At 43.0% G+C, this 18,704-nt stretch overlaps 1 protein-coding gene across 2 annotated transcripts; it reads right to left on the bottom strand.

Annotated features, from left to right (window-relative positions):
* Positions 1-538: 538 nt before the first annotated feature.
* On the bottom strand, positions 539-6,380 carry LOC112261029 (dromaiocalcin-2). 2 transcript variants are annotated; one of them, XM_024436387.2, is made up of 6 exons: positions 6,294-6,380; positions 5,631-5,704; positions 5,172-5,210; positions 2,784-3,102; positions 2,430-2,620; positions 539-1,020 (listed from the first exon to the last, which is right to left on the bottom strand). In XM_024436387.2, the coding sequence occupies exons 2-6, from the start codon at positions 5,683-5,685 to the stop codon at positions 968-970; spliced, it is 657 nt and encodes a 218-aa protein (XP_024292155.1). In that variant the 5' UTR covers positions 5,686-5,704; positions 6,294-6,380; the 3' UTR covers positions 539-967. The 2 variants fall into 2 exon arrangements, with proteins under 2 accessions (XP_024292155.1, XP_024292156.1); XM_024436388.2 differs by lacking the exon at positions 5,172-5,210.
* Between the last annotated feature and the right edge of the window lie 12,324 nt (positions 6,381-18,704).

Below are 18,704 nucleotides of genomic sequence, written 5' to 3'. Positions count from 1 at the left end.
AAGTTTCCTTTAAAATGATTCATAAATATTATCCTGCCAACCACTATATGAAGAAGTTTAAGGAAAACATCAACTCAAATTGCTCCTTTTGTAATGACCACCCAGAAACAGTTGTGCATCTTTTTTGGCATTGTATGCATGTAAGAAAACTGTGGCAAGACATCAGTAGGTTTATAATTGAACACATTTATGAAGATTTTACACTATTGTGGAGAGATGTACTGCTTGGATTCTTTACATACAATAGAAATATGCGGAATCATTTTTATGTAATTAATTTCATTATTCTTTTGGCCAAATTTCATATACACAAATGTAAATTTACAAACAGAAAACCACATTTTCGTACCCTACAAAAAGAAATTGAACTGTATTTTAAGACGGTTAAATGCTCTACTAACAAAAAAGCTGTTAGAATTGTAAGTATATGCATGTCCCTTAAGGTCCTTGTGTAATTGTAATGTGATATTGTACCCCCTAGCGCGATTGTCCATTGTTTGTAATCTATGTATGCTTGTGTTCCCTCATGTGCTTTATGTATTGATTTGTTGTTAATAAAAATACAATTAAAAATACAATTTTTTTTTTTTTTTTTAAAAACACACTTTGACAGCATCGTGATTGTATAAAGAAACAATACTCTCATAATCTATAACATTATTATTAAATCACACACAATGTTAGAAAATGTTAAACTAAATGTGATAATTTTACAACAGGAAAATACTATTAGAATGTTCTAGAGCCTCCAACAGAATCAATGAATGGCAGAATCCAAATCCTGTATGGCCACATTGTTAAGCGCCATCAAATACTCTCACCTACCAGCTACAATAGCTACTCTCAGTAAAAGTTACCTGGTCAGACAACCTCTAAGTATCTTTAAAGCTGAATCTAAATATTAATTTTACAACAGGAAAATATAAAGGGGATTGGATGTCAGCCTCTGGAGCTCCACAGCGCCTCACTATGGCCATCTGCTGCTGTAGAAATACACTCTGTTGACTCCTGCTTCAGGACCTGAGGACAGAGAGACAAGAGACAGTCAACATGGTCTCTAACCAATAAGAGTGTAAACCCTGCCTAAGCACCAGGGGGGATATTTTTAGGAAGTTCATACCAAGGATGATTTTACTATTTGATTTTGAATTTGAAGACCCCTTGCAGGATAAAAAAAAGATTTGATGAAAAGTTGTATTAGCCCATACAAACGCATGGAATAACAGATTCACTACATGTACAAACAGAGCCCCACGCAAACAAATCGAATGGAAGTTTGTTCTGAAGTGTCTGTTACGTCTGAAAACATTTGTTATTCTTTTACCCTTTCTTTTTGGCACTAAACAGTCTCCATATATACTTCCATGCATTTTTTCAACTGATACTGGGGGACCTTCAGACCAGGCTTATGAGGCCTGTGGGCCAAGCCACTCCTACGTTGTCTTGGCTGTGTGCTTAGTGTCGTTGTCCTGTTGGAAGGTGAACCTTCGCCTCAGCCTGAGGTCCTGAGTGTTCTGGAGCAGGTTATCATCAAGGATCTCTCTGTACTTTTCTGATTAGTCTCCCAGTCCCTGCCGCTGAAAAACATCCTCACAGCATGATGTTGCATTCACCATGCTTCACCTTAGGGATGGTATTGGCCAGGTGACGAGCATGACACTAGGCTATCAGGCCAAATAGTTCAATCTTGGTTTCATCAGACCAGAGAATCTTGTTTTTCTTGGTCTGAGAAGTGGCTTCTGTCTAACCACTCTACCATTAAGGCAAGATTGGTGGAGTGCTGCAGAGATGGTTGTCCTTCTGGAAGGTTTTCCCATCTCCATAGAGGAACTCTGGGGCTCTGTCAGAGTGACCATCGGGTTCTTGGTCACCTCCCTGACCAAGGCCCTTCTCCCCCGATTGCTCAGTTTGGCCAGCTGTAGGAAGAGTCTTGGTGGTTCCAAGCTTCTTCCATTTAAGAATGATGGAGGCCACTGTATTCTTGGGGACCTTCAATGCCGCAGACATTTTTTGGCATCCTTCCCCAGATCTGTGCCTCAAAAAAATCCTGTCTCGGAACTCTACAGACAATTCCTTCAACCTCATGGCTTGGTTTTTGCTCTGTGGGACCTTATATAGACAAGTGTGTGCCTTTCCAAATAATGTCCAGTAAAGGGAATTTACCACAGGTGGACTCCAATCAAGTTATAGAAACATTTCAAGGATGATCAATGGAAACAGGATGCACCTGAGCTCAATTTTGAGTCTCATAGCAAAGGGTCTGAATACTTATGTAAATTAGGTATTTCTGTTTTTTTCGCTTTATCATTTATTGTGTGTAGATCGACGAGGAAACCCTTTAGAATAAGGCTATAACATAACAAAATGTCGAAAAAGTGAAGGGGTCTGAATACTTTCCGAATGCACTGTATTATGAGAACAGCAGGTACCTGAGTAACAGAGGAAGTTGTAATGGTCATCACAGAGCCGCTCCACCCAGAGGAAGTTCCCTCCGTTGGCCCCGTTGGTCATCGCTCCACAGGGGTTGCAGATGTCCTTCCTAGGGGCGACACCGTTCACCCAGTGGGTGTAGTTCATACGGTCTCCGGTCATCCAGTACCACGTGTCTCCCAGGATGTACCTGCAGGGAGAGAAAAAACTGCTGAAAAGTTGCCTCACTTTTAAACCAAGATGCATGAACAGTGGAGCAAAGTGAAGATGAAAAGATTTTCAGCAAATGTTGGTACAGGATAATGGATGTTTGCTTGGAAAATCTATATTTTTAAAACCATCAGGTAGTGTACCTGGACAGGCTCAGCCACAGATGGGAGGTGAGGGGGGTGATGAAGTTACTGCCATTCACCAGTTTCTCCAGCTCCCTCTGCTCTGTCTCGTTGCGAACACTGACCAGGTCCCAGTCATGGTCTCTGCAGTAGAACAGAGCATCGGACCAGCACAGCTTCTCCCTCACCACCATTACCTTCCTCCTCAAGAAGGTGACACTGGTGGAAGGAGGAGGTGGAGTGGAAGTGGAGGGGAGAAGGGTAGAAGCACTGGTGGAGGTGGGAGATTGAGAGGAGGAGTGTGTTGGAGTAGTGGTAGAATTTGTGGTGGTGGTTGAGTCTGAAACAGAAGGTCAAGAGTTCAGTTATTATTTGTGGACATTAATTTCACATTTCAACTTAAAATTCTCAAACCTACATACAATAATAATTACTTTGTATATTTATTTGATTAATACACCTACCAAATCTCCCTCCCCCCCGAAAAAAGGGTCAGTCAGTTCCAGTACCATTTTTACAATGAATTACTGGATCGATAGATATGTATAGGGGTAAGGTAACTGGACATCAGGATATATGATAAACAGAGTAGCATCAGCATATTTGATGATTGTATGTGAGTTGGTGTGCATGTGTGTAGAGTCAGTCTAAAAGTATGTGCCAATTATGTGTGTGAGAGCAAATGATGGAGTGTTTGTGTGTGTTGGAGTGTCAGTGTGTGTGAGTGTGTAGGGCCCTCTGAGTGTGCATAGAAACAGTGCAAAAATAAGAATCAAATACAAGGGTCAAGTCAGATAGTCTGTGTAGAAATTCTGTTAGCTATTTAGTTAGCTATTTAGCAGTCTAATGGCTTGGGGATAGAAGCTGTTCATGAGCCTGTTGGTGTCAGACTTTATGCACTGGTATCGCTTGCCATGCGGAAGCAGAGAGAACAGTCTATGGCTTGGTTGGCTGGAGTCTTTAATTAATGATTGTCTAGGCCTTCCTTTCACACCACCTGATTTAGAGGTTCTCGATGGCATTGAGCTCGGCCCCGATGTACTGGGCTTTCCACACCACCCTCTGTAGCGTCATGCAATCGAGGGCGTTGCTATTGCCATGCCCAGCAGTGATGCAGCCAGTCAATATGCTCTAAATGTTCCAGCTGTAGAACTTTTTCAGGATTTGAGGGCCCATCTCAAACCTTTTCAACCTCCTGAGGGGGAAGAGGACTGTTGTGCCTTTTTCACGACTGTGCTCTTGTGTGTGGACCATTTTAAGTCCTTAGTGGTTTGGGCACAGAGGAACTTTGAACTCTCAACCTACCGATGTGGATGGGGGCGTGCTCTCCCACCCCCGTTTCCTGTAGTCAACGTTCAGCTCCTTGGTCTTACCGACATTGAGGGAGATGTTGTTGTGGCACCACACTGCCAGGTCACTCCCTATAGGCTGTCTCATCGTCGCCGATGATCAGGCCTACCACTGTTGTGTTGTCAGAAAACTTGATGATGGTGTTGGAGTCGTGCGTGGCCATGTAGTCATGGGTGAACAGGGAGTACAGGAGGGGACTAAGAACACACCCCTGTGGGCCCCCGTGTTATTCTATTTTAAAACATACAATCTACCTGCAGTGAAGCAGCTCAACATTTACATTACATTCATTCATATAGCAGACTCTCCCATCCCGAGCAAACCACAGGAGCAACAAGGGTCAAGCCACCCACAGGAGCAATCAGGGTCAAGCGCCCCGCCCAAGGGCACAAGGACTGATGCCCCATCCAGGCGAATCGGGGACCAAACCAGCGACCTCTAGGCCACCGGCCCAAGCTCCCAAATGCCAGGCGACCAACTATCCAAGATCCCCCATCAGTTCCCCTTGAGAGCTGCCCCTCAACCATCCAAGACCCCCCCACAAGTCCCTCCCAAAAAACCTCACCTTCCACCTCTCACCCCTAAAACCCCCCTCCCAAGCCACCGTCCTCCTCCAACCCAACTAAAATCACCACCGACCCAACGCACCAACAACCAACAAAAATAACAAAAGAGAAAAAGGAGAAAAACAAAGGAAAACAACAACAGAAAACAACAATGCGATAACCAACGACATCAAGGACAACAAAAATGTAAACAGCCAACTGTATGCATTTGTGTGCATATGTGGCACTATTTATGTGTGTATGTGTCCGTTTGTGTGCACGTGGGAAAGCGCTTGCGTGGCATCCCCCCCCGCCCAGCAACTGGATGATGGAGTTGATGTGTGCCATAACCAGCCTCTCAAAGCACTTCATGTTTACTGATGTGAGTGCTATATGGTGGTAGTCATTGTGGCATGAGGTCTTAGAGTTCTTGGGAACAGGAATCTTACAGTGGATTAATTCCTCATGTTAATTAAGATCAAGTTGTAGATATGACAACTTTCTATTTTCCCACCTGTCACAGCATTGACCATCTGGGCTAGCAACACAACTCCTGTAAATAAATCAGAATTTGCATACATTAAAATCATCTTCCTTGTTTATCCATTCTGTACTTCATTTTGCCCTGTCTGTATGAGTCGTTGTAGAGGCACTACAGTGAAGCAGAGGTATGATTACCAACTATTGCTACAGAAGTAGTGATGGAAGGTAGGAGGTAGAGAAATGTGATAAAGAAGTAAAAGGAAGCAACACTGTTTGCTGTTGTTGTGCAAACAAAGCCCACACAAAACAACAACAGCAGGCATAGACGTCTGCTGTCACGCCCTGATCTGTTCCACATGTCCTTGTGCTTGTCACCACCCCCCTCCAGGTGTCGCCCATCTTTCCTATTATCCAATGTTACTTCACATAGTCTGCACTTGGTCTTACCTTGATTCCTGATAGTCTGCATACTTATGCATTAGAAACTCACCCATTAAAGGGCAGAGAGAGACACTCCACAGCATGTTTAGTGGTTGAGGCTTCATTCAACCACCTGTCTCCTGTCTGTAATGACAAAACAAAGAGAATGGGGTTAGGTGCCCTGGGGCCCATAATGCGTTAGTCCGGCACTGGTCAGCAAAGGTTTAAATCCAACCCACTGCCCTTCTAACTTGCACTCCCTCCTACTTTTCCTGTCTCCTCTTCCCTGTTCTATCTCAGTACAATATATTTAAATAGTAATAATATGAATAATAATAACATGAATAACACTAATAATATGAATAATATTACTAATAATATGAATAATAAAACAATTGGGTGACTATGCATATTTCATTACAATTTGAATTTGCGTCACATACTGCATACTGTTGGTGATGTTATGCTTGGCTATTGTTTACGGTAAACTAAACAAGACACTCTAATAGATTGAATATCCAAATGGTAAATTCACTACAGGAGGTACACAATACACAGTAAACAAATGTGACCAATAAAATCCTTCAGGTTGTAAAATAAAACAAATAAAGTGAACAACATTGAATGTTCTGTCATTTAAAAGGATTTTAAAACAATTCTAAAAATAATAAAGTTGTATAAATCAAATCATAATTCATTTTAAACATTGTACATGAAATAACTCAGTACCTACCTGCTGTTTGAAGAAGTTGAAATTTTGAAGAGTTGAAGTAGCTCTCTGTGTCTCTTACCCCTGTCTGTTCATCAGTCACCTTGTGTGTCCTTCTATCATTCTTTGACCACAATGTAAATCTTTGATAATATATTCATATTGTGGGCTGTGTAGCCTTCTGTACTGTACCTAACCACATTTATATAATTAGTTGTGTAATGCAAAACAGTGTTTTGGGTACAGCAGAGCATCCCAGTGCTCATATTGACACCATTCATCTGCTTTTAACACTTTGTTGTCCCACATTGTTTCTCCACGTTGCTCCATGGAAATAATGTTTATTTTTAATTTTCCTTGGTAACACAGTGCGTGACAGTGCATTGTACACTCCTCTCCTATTGAAATAGGCTTCTACTCGTTCCAAGGGTTCAAACAAGGACTGATACACTCATTCAATCAGGTAGATATACATGTATTGAAATGCACTTTGCTAACAGAAAGACACAATTTCATGACAAAGGTCAGTGTATAAGCTCTGATAAAAAAGATTGAATCCAGTCTGATGTCTTGTAGGGAGCCTAGGAGGGTAGTCCACCCTGTGCCCTTCCTCCTTTCAACCTAATTTTACCTTACATGCGTGCGCGACGCAAGAACGCAATTAGCTATGCAAAATGTCAATCCTGAGTAGTTGAGCGGAGTTTATAATTGTGGGGATGCACACGTCTGAGTATTGTTGCTACATAACAACGCAGGATCACCATTTTGAGTAGCCTAGAGATTTTTTCCATCACTTTTGTTTTATGAAAGTGGTAGATTTTCTAAACTCTACATATAAACTCTAAACTGATAACACTTGTAATGCCCATGATATTATGTTCAGAACCTTTGATTGTGCATTCAATGGGGTTTCACAAATCTTTCATCCCTGAGTCATTCAATACATCAGATAATGACAGGCTCACCATGTAGTCATTTTAACTACCATGTATTCCAATAGTAAAGAATACAAGATACACATTTAAAACTGTTATTTTTTTAATAGAAAGAATAGTAGATGGTAAATAGAATTGTCCATGCAGTATTCAACTATAACTTGACATGCACAAGTGTTGTATAATTTGTATCCAATGGCAGGTTGTGAGCCTGTTGAGAAATATGTGAGTCTTACAGTTTCATTATCCCGATACGGTACATAAGTAGGACAAATCATCAGAAATAGAGGTATTGTAAAGTGGCTGGCCACTGTAAAAACGTAGCACGGCACCATTTCTACCTCGAGCAATATTGTACAAGATAACATTTTCAAGGTGCCCTGTCAGATGACTTGTCACCTGATACAGTATCACCTGTCTCTCTGCTTGAATTCATTAGCTTACAGTGTATCGTAAAAATCCAGATAATGACCTGAATATATTGTTATAACCCAGGTATTTCAGCAGTACGTTGTACAAATGATGCTATGATTCCAAATTCAAAATGTCATACAACTATTAATACAGTTTATACAGGTTTTATGCAATTGTTTTGTATAAATAGCCTCTAAAATATATGTAAACAGACCACAAATGTCTACATTTTTGTTTTCCTGGAAAGGTATATGATACAATATCAGTACTTTTTGCCTTAGAGGGCCTGGGCCGCCCTACCGTACCTCCTTGCCCATCCAAATAAAATATTTAAATATTGATATTTTATTTGATCGAGATGCGCACCGACAGAAAGCGTCAATCTCAGATAAAGCATCCGAGCCAGCGAAAACAGCACCCCTGTCTCAGTATGTGTAGACCATGTATCTGATGCTGTCTGGACCAAAATAATATGGCATGTCATACTGTTTCTGGACAGATCTGATCAGATTCACCGGTTACTTATGGTAAGGGAGAGGGGAGCTGATTGGCTCGCTCGCATGCTTTCTCTGATGATTCAGCAGAGAGGAAGAGGCAAAGCTCTAGACAAAATATTTCCAGAATAAGCCTAATGCGTTTTTATGGGCATAAACTGCAGACCTAAGCTGGTCGCCTGCCTTCCCGCCTTTGGGACAACGACTCTCATTGTAGTGCGGAGATGCATCTTGTTATTATATACAGATCTTTGGTTTCACCCTCTTGTGAATTGGAAAGGAAAGTTGCCGATTGCACAGTGCACTGTTTGGTTGTTGACTTCCCCTAAAGTAAATTGAAGATTTGACAAAATTATTTAAATAATATTGTTTAAATAAAATAATTCAAAATACTTCACCAGAGATCATGACTTAGCCACAGAGGATCATTAGAATGTTTTGTTGTTGCTGTGGATAGTTTCAAATCACAACTTCATAGGCATATGCCTATTTGGGAGGCCCGCAATTTGGCCAGCGTTTGTGGCAATAGGCCTAGCTGATTGAGTTGCGGCTGTCAGTGATAATTTTATTTCACCTTTATTTAACCAGGTAGGCTAGTTGAGAACAAGTTCTCATTTGCAACTGCAACCTGGCCAAGATAAAGCATAGCAGTGTGAACAGACAACACAGAGTTACACATGGAGTAAACAATTAACAAGTCAATAACACAGTAGAAAAAAAAGAGAGTCTATATACATTGTGTGCAAAAGGCATGAGGAGGTAGGCGAATAATTACAATTTTGCAGATTAACACTGGAGTGATAAATGATCAGATGGTCATGTAAAGATAGAGATACTGGTGTGCAAAAGAGCAGAAAAGTAAACAAATAAAAACAGTATGGGGATGTGGTAGGTAAAAATGGGTGGGCTATTTACCGATAGACTATGTACAGCTGCAGCGATCGGTTAGCTGGTCAGATAGCAGATGTTTGAAGTTGGTGAGGGAGATAAAATTCTCCAACTTCAACGATTTTTGCAATTCGTTCCAGTCACAGGCAGCAGAGAACTGGAAGGAAAGGCGGCCAAATGAGGTGTTGGCTTTAGGGATGATCAGTGAGAAACACCTGCTGGAGCGCGTGCTACGGGTGGGTGTTGCCATCGTGACCAGTGAACTGAGGTAAGGCGGAGCTTTACCTAGCATGGACTTGTAGATGACCTGGAGCCAGTGGGTCTGGCGACGAATATGTAGCGAGGACCAGCCGACTAGAGCATACAGGTCGCAGTGGTGGGTGGTATATGGTGCTTTAGTAACAAAACGGATGGCACTGTGATAAACTGCATCCAGTTTGCTGAGTAGAGTATTGGAAGCTATTTTGTAGATGACATCGCCGAAGTCGAGGATCGGTAGGATAGTCAGTTTTACTAGGGTAAGTTTGGCGGCGTGAGTGAAGGAGGCTTTGTTGCAGAATAGAAAGCCGACTCTAGATTTGATTTTCGATTGGAGATGTTTGATATGAGTCTGGAAGGAGAGTTTACAGTCTAGCCAGACACCTAGGTACTTATAGATGTCCACATATTCTAGGTCGGAACCATCCAGGGTGGTGATGCTAGTCGGGCGTGCGGGTGCAGGCAGCGAGCGGTTGAAAAGCATGCATTTGGTTTTACTAGCGTTTAAGAGCAGTTGGAGGCCACGGAAGGAGTGTTGTATGGCATTGAAGCTCGTTTGGAGGTTAGATAGCACAGTGTCCAAGGAAGGGCCAGAAGTATACAGAATGGTGTCGTCTGCGTAGAGGTGGATCAGGGAATCTCCCTCAGCAAGAGGGTGACCAAGAACCCTGACAGAGCTCTAGAGTTCCTCTGTGGAGATGGGAGAACCTTCCAGAAGGACAACCATCTCTGCAGCTCCATCGGTCAGGCCTTTTTGGTAGAGTGGCCAGACGGAAGCCACTCCTCAGTAAAAGGCACATGACAGCCCGCTTGGAGTTTTCCAAAAGGCACCGAAAGACACTCAGACCATGAGAAAAAAGATTCTCTGGTCTGATGAAACCAAGATTGAACTCTTTGACCTGAAAGCCAAGCGTCACGTCTGAAGGGAACCTGGCACCATCCCTACGGTGAAAAATGGTGGTTGCAGCATCATGCTGTGGGGATGTTTTTCAGAGGCAGGAACTGGGTGACTAGTCAGGATTGAGGCAAAGATGAACGGAGCAAAGTACAGAGAGATACTTGACGAAAACCTGCTCCAGAGCGCTCAGGACCTCAGACTGGGGTAATGGTTCACCTTCCAACAGGACAACAACCCTAAGCACACAGCCAAGACAACACAGGAGTGGCTTCGGGACAAGTCTCTGAATGTCCTTGAGTGGCACAGCCAGAGCCCGGAATTGAACCCGATCAAACGTCTCTGTAGAGACCTGACAATAGCTGTGCAGTGACCCTCCCCATCCAACCTGAGCTTGAGAGGATCTGCAGAGAAGAATGGGAGAAAAATAAAATTGAATCCATTTTAGAATAACACTGTAACGTAACAAAATGTGGAAAAAGTCAAGGGGTCTGAATACTTTCCAAATACACTGTATTTCCTGAGTTTTCTTATATCGCCTAGAAATAGGACAGACACTTCAGAACCTTGTTTCTTATGATTCTTAACTGTTCTTTTTGCCATTTATGAATGTGTTATTCAATGGGTTTCTATGGGCTTTAGTAGTAAAGGCCCAAACCTTTTTTTATACCAAAACGGTTCCTACAATTCTAATGTATGTTAATTAACTAGCTAAGTTAGATATATTATGAATACAACTATCATCTGCTGTGACATTAGGACATGACTTGATAGAATAGTTAGCTCCATCCAGTGGCAAGCCACACTACAAACGTCATTGTACAAGGTCCCCGGGAAGTAAGAGTAATGACAATCCACCACAACATACCCAATAGTCTAATGATTAGCAAGAGGTAGTCTGTGTTCATTTTATTGTGCATTAAAAATACTATTTGAGATCGTTGTGAGGGGTTTTCTCCAGTTGTTTGAACGGGGAATGGAGCTTCACTGAAAAATGTTGTCATAGGTTGCAACAGTAACCAAAGGTGGTGGGGCATATTGTTGGGTTAATTGCAGTATTTATTTTTAGACACCAGCAACTTTTGACAGTGTAATGCGTCTGTGTATAGGTGGTGACATGAGTCAGTTGCAAGGCAGCAAATATGAGTAAGGAAAGCAATTTAATCAATAAATTCACAATACACATAGTAAAAATACAAGGCCACACAATACGGCCCGCAATACAATAAACAATTACTCACAAACAAACATGGGGGAACAGAGGGTTAAATAATAAACAAGTAATTGGGGAATTGAAACCAGGTGTGTAAGACAAAGACAAACAAATGGAAAATTAAAAGTGGATCAGCGATGGCTAGAAGGCCGGCGACGTCGACCGCCGAATGCCGCCCGAACAAGGAGAGGGACCGACTTTCGGCGGAAGTCGTGACAGTACCCCCCCTTGAAGCAGCGCGCCGACACTGACCTCGGGGACGACCCGGGGACGAGGCGCAGGGCGATTCGGTTGGAGACGATGGAACTCCCTTAGCAACGAAGGTTCCAAGACGTCCTCCACCGGCACCCAGCATCTCTCCTCTGGGCCGTACCCCTCTCACTCCATGAGGTACTGAAGGCCCCTCGCCCGATGCCTTGAGTCCAGGATGGCTCGAACAGTATACGCCGGGGCCCCCTCAATGGAACCTCCTGCACCTCAGACTTCTGGAGTGCGAACACCGGGGCCTCACTGCGGTGAGGCACTTGCCTTCTGCCACCTCACGGCCCGTTGCAGGTGCACATGGGCAGCGTCCCAGGTCTCCTCCTTGCGTTGAAACCATTCGTTCACAGCAGGAGCTTCGATCAGCTCTGATGCCAAGGTGCCAGAACCAGCTGATTTCTGGAAGGGAGAGAGGTTAGTGGAGGAGTGGCGGAGTGAGTTTTGGGCCATCTCTGCCCAGGGGATGAACGCCGCCCACTCCCCCATCCTGTCCTGGCAATATGACCTCAGAAAACTACCCACATCCTGGTTTACTCTCTCCACCTGCCCATTACTCTCGGGGCGAAAACCTGAGGTGAGGCTGACCGAGACCCCCAGACGTTCCATGAACGCTCTCCAGACCCTGGACGTGAACTGGGGACCCCGATCAGAGACTATGTCCTCAGGCACCCCGTAGTGCCGGAAGACGTGAGTGAACAGGGTCTCCGCAGTCTGTAGGGCCGTAGGGAGACTGGGAAAAGGGAGGAGACAGCAGGACTTAGAAAAACGATCCACAATGACCAGGATCGTGGTGTTGCCCTGTAAGGGAGGAAGATCCGTGAGGAAATCCAACGACAGGTGCGACCGCAGCCGTTGTGGAACGGGTAAGGGTTGTAACTTCCCTCTGGGCAGGTGCCTGGGAGCCTTGCACTGGGCGCACACCGAGCAGGAGGAAACAAACCCTTACGTCCTTGGCCAAGGTGGACCACCAGTACTTCCCAATAAGGCAACGCACCGAGGGTGATGTGTGGGCCCAATAGATTAATCGGTCGCGGACAGCAGGTGGAACGTACAGGCGCCCAGCTGGACACTGGGGGGGATTGGGCTCTGTGCGTAACGCCCGCTCGATGTCCGCGTCCAGCCCCCACACCACCGGTGCCACCAGGCAAGAGGCCGGAAGTATGGGAGTGTGATCCATGGACCGCTCCTCTGTGTCATACATCCGGGACAGTGCGTCTGCCTTAGTGTTCTGGGAATCTGGTCTGTAGGACAGAGTGAAAAGAAAATGGGTAAAGTACATGTCCCACCTTGCCTGGCGAGGGTTCAGTCTCCTCGCCACCCGGATGTACTCCAGATTGCGGTGGTCAGTCCAGATGAGAAAAGGGTGTTTAGCCCCCTCAAGCCAATGTATCCATGCCTTCAGAGCCTTTACAACAGCCAACAGCTCCCAGTCCCTAAGGGCATTTGTGGCATAGATTCGTGACAGGGAGACACATCCATCATGCATGATGATTTATACGGGTAAGATGGTCTAGCTAGCTACATTTTCAGATATTACACATTTCTAGTTTTGACAGAAAGTGAGTTTCATTTCAAGCTAAAGTGTATTGTTAGCTAGTTAACGTTAGCTGACTGTTCCCTAACTAACGCTACATGTATGATGTTATTATTCAATGTTGTTTAGCGAGGCTAACGTTAGCTTGCTGGCTTGTGATGTGTGTGACATTACACATTGTTTACCTAGCTAGGTTCAATGTTTACCTAGCTAGCTAGCTACATGTCTTAAGCTAAAGTGTACTGTTAGCTAGCTAATGTTAGCTGGCTGGCTCCCGAGCTAACGTTGCGTGTATGACATTATTATTTGTATCCCAGATCCGTTAGCTTTGCTAGTTAGAGCCTACTGTTAGCTAGCTAACATTGAACCTGGTTGGTTAGCTCCCAGCAGATTCATGCAGGGTAGTAATGACATGATTTGGCAATGTTCATTGTTTTTTAACTAGCTAACGTTAGGTGGCTGGCTCGTTAGCTAACGCTGTGACGTGTGTGATATTATATGTTGTTTATCTAGCTGGGTTCATTGTTTACCTCGCTAGTTAGCTACATATCTTATTTTAAAGTGTACTGTTAGCTAGGTAACGTTAGCTGGCTGGCTCCCTAGCTAACATTGTGTGCATGGCGTTATTATTCGTATACCAGATCCATTAGCTTTGCTAGTGTAAAGGGTTGCGCTGATTGAATCTGGTATCAGGATAAGTATGACAGAGTAACCAATTGTATACTATGTTTTTTAAATTAGCTAAGCAATAAGTGGTAAATGCAATTTTCGTATATACGGGTCCGCTGTAACACCACGCAGGGTAGAACAGAGAACTGGCCAACACCCTAAAGATATCTTCTGACAATACTCTGACAGTAGTAGTTCCTGCTTCCGAGCTGGCCTGTCAGAGTAGAGATCAAGTGTGGTTTAAACTTACTCGACCTATGTTGATTGTTGGCGCCCCAACTGGTCCCAGCCCCCGGGCGCTCCCATTGGCAGGTGTAGTTGTTGCTGGGCAGAATATCTATGCGCTCATACCTAAATACCTTACCATTATCTCACATCTGGTTCTTGTTACTGCTAAGTTTGAGTTCTAACAAAAGACAGTCTGTTTAACTGCCTACGTGCTGTAAGTGTCTCCCACAACTCATGATAGCTGCCTATAGGTCAAGGCCAGCCACAGCCTTTCCGCTAGTCACATCATATGTTGCAAAATGTTGCTTTTAACATACACAGACACCCTCATGATAGGCCAAGTATATTTTCAATCCTCACACTAGTTAGAGCCTAATGTTAGCTAGCTAACATTGAACCTGGTAGGTTAGCTCCAAGTAGATTCACACAGGGGAGTATTGACGTGATTTGGCACTGTTCATTGTTGTTTAACTAGCTAACGTTAGTTAGGTGGCTGGCCCGTTAGCTAAAGTGATGTGATGTGTGTGATCTTACATGTTGTTTACCTAGCTAGGTTCATTATTTACCTAGGTAGCTAGCTACATGTCTTAATAAGCTAAAGTGTACAACACACCTTGAAAATGTCCGGTGTCAGTAAATGTCGGCAAATAAGCATATTTACATTTTTGCCAGCATAGCTGGTTAGGCTGTTTTCATGTTATCCAGAGGTAAACAAATCATCAGCCAGAGCGTCAGGTGTGCTCTCCGAGAGCGAAATGAGATGGGTGGGTGTGAAATATGCTGAATGGGTGTAGACAAAGAGCTCTCTCACTGAAACACTAAAGTGACATTTTCTCAAAAGTGAGTTTACAAGTTTACCAACATTCAAAGCAGAATGACTTTCCCATTGTTCTTCAAAAATGCAGTGCATGATATACCATTTTGTAGCTCTGAGTCTCTACTTTTATCCAATGTAAAAAACAGAAATGCAAATCTTGCTACATAAGACCGAATCCAGGTGGTGAGTCACATATGGACTTTGTCTTTTACCAAATAGGGCTATCTTTTGTACAAACCCTACCTTGTCACAACCCAACTGATTGGCTCAAATGCATTAAGAAGGAAAGAAATTCCACAAATTAATTTAAATGCATTACAGGTGACTGTCACGTTCGTAAGAATTATCGGACCAAGGTGCAGCGTGATATGGTTTCCACAAGTTTAGTAACTGAAACGCACAAAAACAGTAAAGAATTAACGAAAAGTGAAGACAATGCAGTGCTCACAGGCAACTACACATAAACAAGATCCCACAAAACACAGATGGGAAAAATATCTTCTTAAAAATGATCTGCAATTAGAGACAACAATTACCAGCTGCCTCTAATTGGGAATCATACAAAACCCCAACACAGAAAAAGAACATAGACATAGATATACTAGATCACCCCCAAGTCACGCCCTGACCTACTACACCATAGAGAAACAATGGCTCTCTATGGTCAGGGCGTGACAGTGACTATCTAATGAAGCTGGTTGAGAGAGCCAGAGCGTGGAAAACTGCCAAGGAAAGGGGTGGCTATTTGAAGAATCTCAAATATAACATATAGTTTGATTTGGTTTGGTTACTACATGATTCCATATGTGTTATTTCATCGTTTTGATGTCTTCACTATTATTCTACAATGTAGAACATAGAAAAAATTAAGAAAAACCCTTGAATGAGTAGATGTCCTAAAACCTTTGACCCGTAGTGTAAGTATTCAGACCCTTTCCAATGAGACTTGAAATTGAACTCAGGTGCATCCTGTTTCCATTGAACAACCTTGAGATGTTTCTACAAATTGATTGCAGTCCACCTGTGGTAAATTCAACTGATTGGACATGATTTGGAAAGGCACACACCTTTTTATATAAGGTCCACATATGACAGTGCATGTCAGAGTAAAAACCAAGCCATGAGGTCGAAGGAATTTTCCGTAGAGCTCCAAGACAGGATTGTATCGAGGCACAAATCTGGGGAAAAGATTATCCAAACATTTATGCAGCATTGAAGGTCCTCAAGAACACAGTGGCCTTCATCATTCTTAAAAGGAAGAAGTTTGGAACCACCAAGACTATTCCTAGAGGTGGCCATCTGGCCAAACTGAGCAATCGATGGAGAAGGGCCTTGGTTAGGGAGGTGACCAAGAACCCGATGGTCACTCTGACAGATCACTAGAGTTCCTCTGTGTAGATGGGAGAACCTTTCAGAAGAACAGCACTCCACCAATCAGGCCTTTATGGTAGAGTGGCCAGATGGAAGCCACTCCTCTGTAAAAGGTACATGACAGCTTCTTGGAGTTTAACAAAAGGCACCTAAAGGACTCTCTGACCATGAGAAACAAGATTCTCTGTTTTGATGAAACCAAGATTGAACTCTTTGGCCTGAATGCCATGTGTCACATCTGGAGGAAACCTGGCACCATCCCTACGGTGAAAAATGGTGGTGGCAGCATCATGCTGTGAGGATGTTTTTCAGCGGCAGGAACTGGGTAACTAGTCAGGATCGATGGAAAGATGAACAGAGCAAAGTACAGAGAGATACTTGACGAAAACCTGCTCCAGAGCGCTCAGGACCTCATACTGAGGCGAAGGTTCACCTTCCAACAGGACAACAACCCTAACCACACAGCCAAGACTTGTGGCTTCAGGACAAGTCTCCGAATGTCTTTGAGTGGCCCAGCCAGAGCCCGGACTTGAACCCGATCGAACATCTCTGTAGAGACCTGAAAATAGCTGTGCAGCGACACTCCCAAACCAACCTGACAGAGCTTGAGAGGGTCTGCAGAGAAGAATGGGAGAAACTCCCCAAATACAGGTGTGCCAAGCTTGTAGAGTCATACCTAAGAAGACTCTAGGCTGTAATCACTGTCAAAGGTACTTCAACAAAGTACTGAGTAAAGTGTCTGAATAGTTTTTTTTATATACATTTGCAAATATTTCAAAAAACCTGTTATTGCTTTGTCATTATGTTTTGTATTGTGTGTAGATTGATGAGAAAAAAAACTATTTAATACATTTTAGAATTAGGCTTTAACGTAACAAAACGTGGAAAAAGTCAAGGGGTCTGAATACTTACCGAATGCGCTCTCTATATATATATATTTTCAAGTTTAAAAAATTCTGAAGTCGAGGTACGGACCACGGTGTCCTCATATGTAGTTATGGCCATGTTTAAGATGCCGATTTCAGAATTCAGAAAAGTGTGCACTGCACTGACATTTGCATGAATCATTCCTTAAAGTCAATGGGAGAATTAAGTACAAATTTGAGCTAAATCACAGGGTTTGCCACGAAGACTTTTTAAATTCTTTTCCATCAGAGTTTATAGAATGATCAGTGTCATTTAGCAAAGTGTCTTTCTATATCTGTTGATCTCCTTTATTGAATAAGTATCGATATCTGAGTATCAGTCCTTGTTTTCACCCTTTGAAAGGGGAAGAGTGAAACCTATTTGAAAAGGATAGGAGTGTACAATTCACTCTCACACACTGTTCTGAAGAATAAGAAAAAAATACATGCCTTCTTGGTCAAATTGCTGCAAAGAAACCACAGGCGTACTTCCTAACTCAGTTGCTGGAGAGAAAGGAAACTGCACAGGGATTTCCCCATGAGGCCGATAATAATTGTAAAACAGAGCTTAATGGTTGTGATAGGAGAAAACTGACAATGTACAAACAATGTCGTAGTTATTCCACAATACTAACTTGTTATGGCTGGGGGCAGTAATTGAGTAGCTTGAATGAATAAGGTGCCCAGAGTAAACTGCCTGCTAATCAGGCCCAGTTGCTAATATATGCATATTATCAGTAGATTTTGATAGACAACACTCTGAATTTTCGAAAACTGTTTGAATGATGTATGTGAGTATAACAGAACTCATATGGCAGGCAAAAACCTGAGAAAAAATCCAACTAGGAAGTGGGAAATCTGAGGTTTGTAGTTTTTCAAGTCATTGCCTATCGAATATACAGTGTCTATGGGGTCATATTGCACTTCCTAAGGCTTCCACTAGATGTCAACAGTCTTTAGAATGGTGTTTGATGCTTCTACTGTGAAGGAGGGGGGAATGGGAGCTGAATGAGTCAGATGTCTGTCAGAGTGGCATGAGCTGATCACGCGCGGTCACGTGAGAGTTAGCTTGCGTTCCATTGCATTTCTACAGACCAAGGAATTCTCCAGTTGGAACATTATTGAAAATTTATGGTAAAAACATCCTACAGATTGATTCTATACTTTGTTTGACATGTTTCTACGAATTGTAATATGACTTTTTGTCTGAACTTTTGCCTGGACTGGCCCACGCGTCGTGAGTTTGGATTGTGTACTAAACGCACAAACAAAAAGGAGCTATTTGGACATAAATGATGGACTTTATCGAACAAATCAAACATTTATTGTGGAACTGGGATTCCTGGGTGTGCATTCTGATGAAGATCATCAAAGGTAAGTGAATATTTATAATGCTATTTCTGACTTCTGTTGACTCCACAACATAACGGATATCTGTATGGTTTGTTTTGTTGTCTGAGCGCTGTACTCAGATTATTGCATGGTGTGCCTTTTCGGTAAAGCTTTTTTGAAATCTGACACAGCGGTTGCATTTTAAGGAGACGTTTATCTAA

The sequence above is a fragment of the Oncorhynchus tshawytscha genome, linkage group LG10 (assembly GCF_018296145.1).
Source record: "Oncorhynchus tshawytscha isolate Ot180627B linkage group LG10, Otsh_v2.0, whole genome shotgun sequence".
NCBI classification, from domain to species: domain Eukaryota; kingdom Metazoa; phylum Chordata; class Actinopteri; order Salmoniformes; family Salmonidae; genus Oncorhynchus; species Oncorhynchus tshawytscha.
The sequence above is the reverse complement of the archived record's forward strand: the minus strand, read 5'-3'. Positions and strand labels throughout refer to the sequence as shown.